General features: G+C 38.0%; 1 protein-coding gene across 1 annotated transcript; it reads right to left on the bottom strand.

Annotated features, from left to right (window-relative positions):
* Positions 1 to 3851: 3851 nt before the first annotated feature.
* Positions 3852 to 6563, bottom strand: ovca2 (OVCA2 serine hydrolase domain containing). The gene is made up of 2 exons (XM_087807516.1): positions 6409 to 6563; positions 3852 to 4406 (listed from the first exon to the last, which is right to left on the bottom strand). The coding sequence occupies exons 1-2, from the start codon at positions 6551 to 6553 to the stop codon at positions 3892 to 3894; spliced, it is 660 nt and encodes a 219-aa protein (XP_087663642.1). The 5' UTR covers positions 6554 to 6563; the 3' UTR covers positions 3852 to 3891.
* Between the last annotated feature and the right edge of the window lie 2142 nt (positions 6564 to 8705).

Below are 8705 nucleotides of genomic sequence, written 5' to 3'. Positions count from 1 at the left end.
AACTTGATCGTTTCTTAGGATGAAGTTAGGATTCAAGTATTTGTCTTTAAAGTACTGTGTTTCTTTAAGTCCATATTCGGATTTAGTTTTTTATATTACTTTATATACAATTTTCTAAATTCCAAAGCAAATGTTATGGATGCTGGAGCCGATCCCAGCTACCCAGGGCGGTATTTGACGGACAACCAGAACAGGTGATTCGGTCAGATTCACACAAACGCACAGTTTATAAAAGTTTCTGTGAGAATTTAACTAATAAAACAAACCAAATGTAACGTTTTCTCTTCTTGTTCGTCTGCTCACAGAAAAACAGACAAACGGATGAAACTCTTCCAGAAAATGTCGATAATAAAAGAAAGAACAAATGGGAAAAAAAGGTCTGTTTTCTTCGATCACCATCTATTAAAAGCAGCAGCTCGAACTAAAAACAACTCTTCTTCGCCTACTGTCTGTTGCGAGGCCTGAACCGGTTACACCACTGCCCCCTGCTGTTTGATTGAGCTTAATAAACTAGAATTTAAATGTTTTAAAAAAAAAGGTAAATGTATTAATAAAATAGCACCTTTCACAACGTTGGTTCATTTTTGTGTCGCAATTTAACCAATGGCCTCTAGATGGCAACAGTCGTTACGTCCTCCGCATCTAAAGGAAGAATGAAATCCTGTGAAATCCCGGTGATGACTGAGGACGAGAGGATACAGTGAGTCCAGCAAAACAAATAAAAGCAGTTACGACTTCGTCAAGAGTCATGTGATCTGTAAATACTACAACACCAGAGTCAAATACTGGACAATACTACACATATATACTTGTTACTACACTATCACAACACCAGAGTCAAGTACTGGACAATACTACACATATATACTTGTTACTACACTATCACAACACCAGAGTCAAGTACTGGACAATACTACACATATATACTTGTTACTACACTATCACAACACCAGAGTCAAGTACTGGACAATACTACATATATATACTTGTTACTACACTATCACAACACCAGAGTCAAGTACTGGACAATACTACACATATATACTTGTTACTACACTATCACAACACCAGAGTCAAGTACTGGACAATACTACACATATATACTTGTTACTACACTATCACAACACCAGAGTCAAGTACTGGACAATACTACACATATATACTTGTTACTACACTATCACAACACCAGAGTCAAGTACTGGACAATACTACACATATATACTTGTTACTACACTATCACAACACCAGAGTCAAGTACTGGACAATACTACACATATATACTTGTTACTACACTATCACAACACCAGAGTCAAGTACTGGACAATACTACACGTATATACTTGTTACTACACTATCACAACACCAGAGTCAAGTACTGGACAATACTACACATATATCCTTGTTACTACACTATCACAACACCAGAGTCAAGTACTGGACAATAATATACATATATCCTTGTTACTACAGTATAACTAGAGTATCGCGTTAGTATCGTATCCCCAGATTCTAGACAATACACACTTCTACTAATCAATACTGCTTCCGATAAAACATCACCCTGAACTTTGATTGAACTTTGACTGTTTCCAACAGTAAAAGTAGAAAAACAGCAGCAGGTGACTCAAGGTATAAAGAAGACGTAAATACAAGTGTATTTTTGTTAAATGTATTAATAAAATAAATGTAGGTTAATAGTGTTAAAGGCGCTTTACTAATAACAAATGTTTAGCTTAAAGATATATCATAAAATCTAGAAAATGAATGAATAAATGCCATTTATTAGTCAAATCATTCAGTCTATAAAGGGAAGAAACATATGTATGTCCCTTCAGGGCCTCCGTAGAATCATCATTCATGTTACATTCACTTTGGTGTTGACGTGAAAAAGTGTCTCTCTTTGGTTTCACCTCCTGAACCTTCAACTCTTCTCGGAGCAGGTCTGTGGAGAGCTCTGGAGACCAGGACGTCCAGAGGATGTGGATCATTGGACTGAAGGACGCGCAGACGAGAGAACAACCATCTGGAAACAATCGCAGCAGCGTCAGCCAACACGCACATGCTGCAGCTTTGAAAGAACAACTTGTCCCTTCTTCACTCTTGTGTGTTCAAACGTGCATGAAAGTTTATTCACTCGCAGACAATCTGCCTTCACTTTGAAAACCAACTGCTTTGTTTGTTTCACTTTCCAAAACTTCATTCCATGTGATTTAATATCTGCAAATATTTTCACTTATGCAACATGGCCGTCAGCATCGGATCATTGGAGTCACCACTAGGGGGCGTGTGTTGATACACATCACTATGCAGTTACGATAATATATTAAAATACTGTCGTTATATGTGTAGTATTGTCGAGTACTTGACTCTGGTGTTGTGATAGTGTAGTAACAAGTATATATGTGTAGTATTGTCGAGTACTTGACTCTGATGTTGTGATAGTGTAGTAACAAGTATATATGTGTAGTATTGTCCAGTACTTGACTCTGATGTTGTGATAGTGTAGTAACAAGTATATATGTGTAGTATTGTCGAGTACTTGACTCTGGTGTTGTGATAGTGTAGTAACAAGTATATGTGTGTAGTATTGTCGAGTACTTGACTCTGGTGTTGTGATAGTGTAGTAACAAGTATATATGTGTAGTATTGTCCAGTACTTGACTCTGATGTTGTGATAGTGTAGTAACAAGTATATATGTGTAGTATTGTCGAGTACTTAACTCTGGTGTTGTGATAGTGTAGTAACAAGTATATATGTGTAGTATTGTCGAGTACTTGACTATGATGTTATGATAGTGTATTTACAAGTATATATGTGTAGTATTGTCGAGTACTTGACTCTGGTGTTGTGATAGTGTAGTTACAAGTATATATGTGTAGTATTGTCCAGTACTTGACTCTGATGTTGTGATAGTGTAGTAACAAGTATATATGTGTAGTATTGTCCAGTACTTGACTCTGATGTTGTGATAGTGTAGTAACAAGTATATATGTGTAGTATTGTCCAGTACTTGACTCTGATGTTGTGATAGTGTAGTAACAAGTATATATGTGTAGTATTGTCGAGTACTTGACTCTGGTGTTGTGATAGTGTAGTAACAAGTATATGTGTGTAGTATTGTCGAGTACTTGACTCTGGTGTTGTGATAGTGTAGTAACAAGTATATATGTGTAGTATTGTCCAGTACTTGACTCTGATGTTGTGATAGTGTAGTAACAAGTATATATGTGTAGTATTGTCGAGTACTTAACTCTGGTGTTGTGATAGTGTAGTAACAAGTATATATGTGTAGTATTGTCGAGTACTTGACTCTGGTGTTGTGATAGTGTAGTAACAAGTATATATGTGTAGTATTGTCCAGTACTTGACTCTGATGTTGTGATAGTGTAGTAACAAGTATATATGTGTAGTATTGTCGAGTACTTGACTCTGGTGTTGTGATAGTGTAGTAACAAGTATATTTGTGTAGTATTGTCGAGTACTTGACTCTGGTGTTGTGATAGTGTAGTAACAAGTATATATGTGTAGTATTGTTGAGTACTTGACTCTGGTGTTGTGATAGTGTAGTAACAAGTATAAAGTATTGTCGAGTACTTGACTCTGGTGTTGCGATAGTGTAGTAACAAGTATAAAGTATTGTCGAGTACTTGACTCTGGTGTTGCGATAGTGTAGTAACAAGTATATATGTGTAGTATTGTCCAGTACTTAACTCTGGTGTTGTGATAGTGTAGTAACAAGTATATATGTGTAGTATTGTTGAGTACTTGACTCTGGTGTTGCGATAGTGTAGTTTAACAGTAAAAGTAGAAAAACAGCAGCAGGTAATTCAAGGTATAAAGAACAAGCAAATACAAGTGTATTTTTCTTTATTATTATACATGTCATGAGGTTAGCTCGAAGTAAATCTCTGCAGGAAGTCCAGGTAGGTTTGTCTGTGAGCCGAGGCTGCAGGTACGAAGTGACCACCAGGGTGAGTCAAGAGCTGCGGCTCGTGGAAGGTCGGCAGGAGGTCGCGACTCATGGCCTCGGGGATGACGCGGTCCTGCTCCCCGAAGACGTGCAGCGACGGCATCCGTATGGTGGCGCCGTAGAACCTCTGGTGCTCCTCGCACGCACTTCTGAATCCCGCCACCAGGACGGCGAAGCCGAAGTCCAGCTCCGGCTCCAGGTTCTGCTCCTGCAGGGAGCACAGCATGGCCACGAACGCCGCTCCCTGGCTGAAGCCCAGGACACCCTGGAAAGGTCCCTGGCTTCTGACGGCTTCTCTGACTGCCGCCACGCTCTCGTCCAGCCCCAGACTCTCCTCGCACTCCTGGTGGGCGTTGAAGCTCCGAGCTCCAGGGTCAGAGAACCACCAGCCTCTGGAGTCGTCGTCTCCTGCTGGACCTGGTACCTCCTGCAGTTCTGAACACAAGACAGAAGCAAGAGAAGATGAAGTGTGAGTGTGTGTGTGTGTGTGTGTGTGTGTGTGTGTGTGTGTGTGTGTGTGTGTGTGTGTGTGTGTGGAAGGAAGTACTTTTTATTTGTAAAGCTTCCAGCTAGCACAGGGTCACAAAGCACTTAAACAACAATACACAGTTACAATACATACAAATGAAGACTTTAAAAGGTCAAAAACATAGTAGCCCCAAGAAAAAAATTTTGGCTTTTAAATCATCAATGTTTTTTTTATCAGTTGGTTTACAATTCACGATAAACACACAATAAAGTGTGTGTGTAAAACGTTTTTTAAATGCTGGATTTTTTGCCTGGGTTGCAATTAAACTTCCTGCAGCTAGATGGCAGCAGTCATAACATCCTCTGCAGCTAAAGGAAGAATTAAATGATGATACAATAGAGTCACACATCACAACAACACACACACACTGATGATACAATAGAGTCACACATCACAACAACACACACACACTGATGATACAATAGAGTCACACATCACAACAACACACACACACACTGATGATACTATAGAGTCACACATCACAACAACACACACACACACTGATGATACTATAGAGTCACACATCACAACAACACACACACACTGATGATACAATAGAGTCACACATCACAACAACACACACACACACACTGATGATACAATAGAGTCACACATCACAACAACACACACACACTGATGATACAATAGAGTCACACATCACAACAACACACACACCGATGATACAATAGAGTCAAATATCACAACAACACACACACACACACTGATGATACAATAGAGTCACACATCACAACAACACACACACACACTGATGATACAATAGAGTCACACATCACAACAACACACACACTGATGATACAATAGAGTCACACATCACAACAACACACACACACTGATGATACAATAGAGTCAAATATCACAACAACACACACACTGATGATACAATAGAGTCACACATCACAACAACACACACACACTGATGATACAATAGTCACACATCACAACAACATGCACACACTGATGATACAATAGAGTCACACATCACAACAACATTCACACAATGATGATACAATAGAGTCTCACATCACAACAACACACACACACATTGATGATACAATAGAGTCACACATCACAACACACACTGATGATACAATAGAGTCACACATCACAACACACACGCACACACACATTGATGATACAATAGAGTCACACATCACAACACACACTGATGATACAATAGAGTCCCACATCACAACACACACTGATGATACAATAGAGTCCCACATCACAACAAAATCACACACTGATGATACAATAGAGTCACACATCACAACAACACACACTGATGATACAATAGAGTCACACATCAACAACACACACACACTGATGATACAATAGAGTCACACATCACAACAACACACACTGATGATACAATAGAGTCACACATCAACAACACACACACACTGATGATACAATAGAGTCACACATCACAACAACACACACTGATGATACAATAGAGTCACACATCAACAACACACACACTCTAGTTCAACTTTATAAACACAATGTGCTTTGAAAGCCACATATTCAAATGTAAAGTTAATTGATTAAAAATATGATTAACAATATTATCACAGACTGAACATAGTTTAAAAGTGACATTTTCTAAATGGGTTAAATATTAAGTAAAGACATTTTGAAAGTAGGATTTAATAAACAGATTAAACATTGAAGTAATTATTAGTATTGAAAAGTTGACCAGAAACAAATGCATTTTCACTGGTTTTATTAATCAATAACTTACTTTAATATTAATCACAGGAAAACAATACATTTATCATTATTGTCTGATCAAACTGTTTCATATAAACCCGTTAATATTAAATGATAAATGACGCAACATCACATCAACCAATGACAGAAACTTTGACTAGGTTAACTGACACTGACCTGGTGCTGGGACTCTATGCGGCGCAGACACGAACACCAGCTCCACCCGCTTCTTCAGCAGCTTCCTCAGAGCTCCAGTCTTCTCCCGGAACGAGCTGCTGTTCTGCCGGTAACCGTGAACACACAGCACCCGCAGAGGCGCCATGACAGCGGGAGCTAACTGCTAGCTAGATGCTAACAAGGTGTGACGTCACGCACAGGAAGTAGATATAAATTATTTAAAAAAAACAAAAACATATTTTAATTACTGGAATCACAGAAACACGATTAATTGCACACATAAGTCAAACTTATTATTTTAATCTAAAAAAGAAAAATGTATACATCGAAATCGATAGTTGAGTGACGTCGGTAGGGGGCGCTGTTGTAAAGTATAAATGGCAGTAAATCACAACTGTGTCTATTTAAAAACATTATTTCACCTACACATGAATTAAAAACTCTCGTTTTACTTGTGTTTCCCTTATTGCTCATTTGTGGCAATATTGCGAGCAATGCAATATTTAAAACATTATTTATTTATTCTATTTATACTATGTTGCACTATTTTTTATCTTATTCATATTGATATTTATACTTTTTTTTATACATTCATTCTATGCAATATTTAAAACATTATTTATTTGTTTTTTTTATACTACATTGCAACATTTTTAACTTATTCATATTGATATTTATACTTTTTTTTGTATACATTCATTCTGTGTAATATTTAAAACATTATTTATTTATTCTATTTATACTATATTGCACTATTTTTTAACTTATTCATATTGATAGTTATACTTTTTTGAATATATTCATTCTATGCAATATTTAAAACATTATTTATGTATTTTATTTATACTATATTGCAGTGTTTTTAACTTATTAATATTGATGATTATACTTTTTTTAAATGTACATATTAATTCTATGCTGTGTTTTTTAACGATATTTCGTTGCCAGCTTCACTGCTGTGTTTTTTCTGTGCAATGACAATAAAAGAAAGTCTAAAGTCTAACGTTTCTAGCCATTTCCGCTTTAAACCGGAAGTAGATGTAACTTAATGTAAAAACAATACATATTTTAATAGCACAAACTCGAATCACAGAAAGACGATTATCTTCACACAAAAGTCAAACTTATTATTTGAATCTAAAAAATAAGAATATATTCAAATCGATGTGTTCGATTGTTGTAAAGTATAAACGACAGCAAATCACAACTGTGTCTATTAAAATACATTATTTCCCATACACATGAATTAAAAACTATTGTTTTACATGTGTTTTTCTTATTGCTCATTTTTGGTTAAAATCAAAACGCAATAAATCACGAGTTTTTAAGTTAAAAACTCAACTTTTAGTTGAAAAGCTCATGTTGTATCACAGCTTCACCGCATGGTGGCGGTGTTTCGCGTACAATGACTTTACTAACGCAATTTATGCGGCACAATTTCAATTTACGGGATTATTTGACGCCGTACTTCACGCTCCTCCGTCCGCAAGAGGAATTTAAGGAATGAATAATAAATAATAATAATAAATGGGTTGAATAATCTCAGACGTTTCTTATAGCCACCAGGTGGCGCTAATGCACTATAACGAATCGGAATTCCTGATGAAGCGCGTGAGAAACAAGGGGTAACAATAACATTTAAACAATTATGTGAGTCCAACATTCTTCATTATTATTGATTATTGTGTATTAATGGACTTAATATACACTAGTTCATGACGAGACTAGTCTGAGGTCACAGAGGTCACAGAGGTCACAGAGGTCACGCGGGCCCTCGGGTCGTGTCCTCCAGGTTGCAGACGTGTGCAGTGTCATCATTAGATCATTCGTCACTCTCTGGGAGTGACGGTGAAGTGTGTGCGCCCAGGAAAGGAGGACGAAGATGATGATGATGATGATGATGATGAGGACGATGGTGTCCGCTCAGGATCCTCATGGGATCTGACACCGTCGTCCTCCCTCGACTCGACGCCCTCGGTGTCCGAGCGCAGGACCGCCGCTGACTCAGGGCGTTCGTCTCCACGACTCGTGACCAGAGCGACGCACCATGTTGTGATGAAGAGCGTTTGTATCGCGGCCTTGAACGTCACCACAAGAGAGACGAGAGACGCTCGGACGCTCGTCCGTCCCGATGAGTCCAAAGTGTCACTTTGACTCTGACGCTGTCTTTTTTGAAGTTATTTCATGCGACGCCGCCTCGGGAAGCGTTTCTTTAAATCCTGACACGCGGACAGCAGAGGAAACATCAACAAACGTCCTTCGACTGGATTCACACGAGCCTCGTGGCGTCAGTGAAG

The sequence above is a fragment of the Callionymus lyra genome, chromosome 14 (genome assembly GCF_982586985.1).
Source record: "Callionymus lyra chromosome 14, fCalLyr1.hap1.1, whole genome shotgun sequence".
Lineage (NCBI taxonomy): Eukaryota > Metazoa > Chordata > Actinopteri > Syngnathiformes > Callionymidae > Callionymus > Callionymus lyra.
The sequence above is the reverse complement of the archived record's forward strand: the minus strand, read 5'-3'. Positions and strand labels throughout refer to the sequence as shown.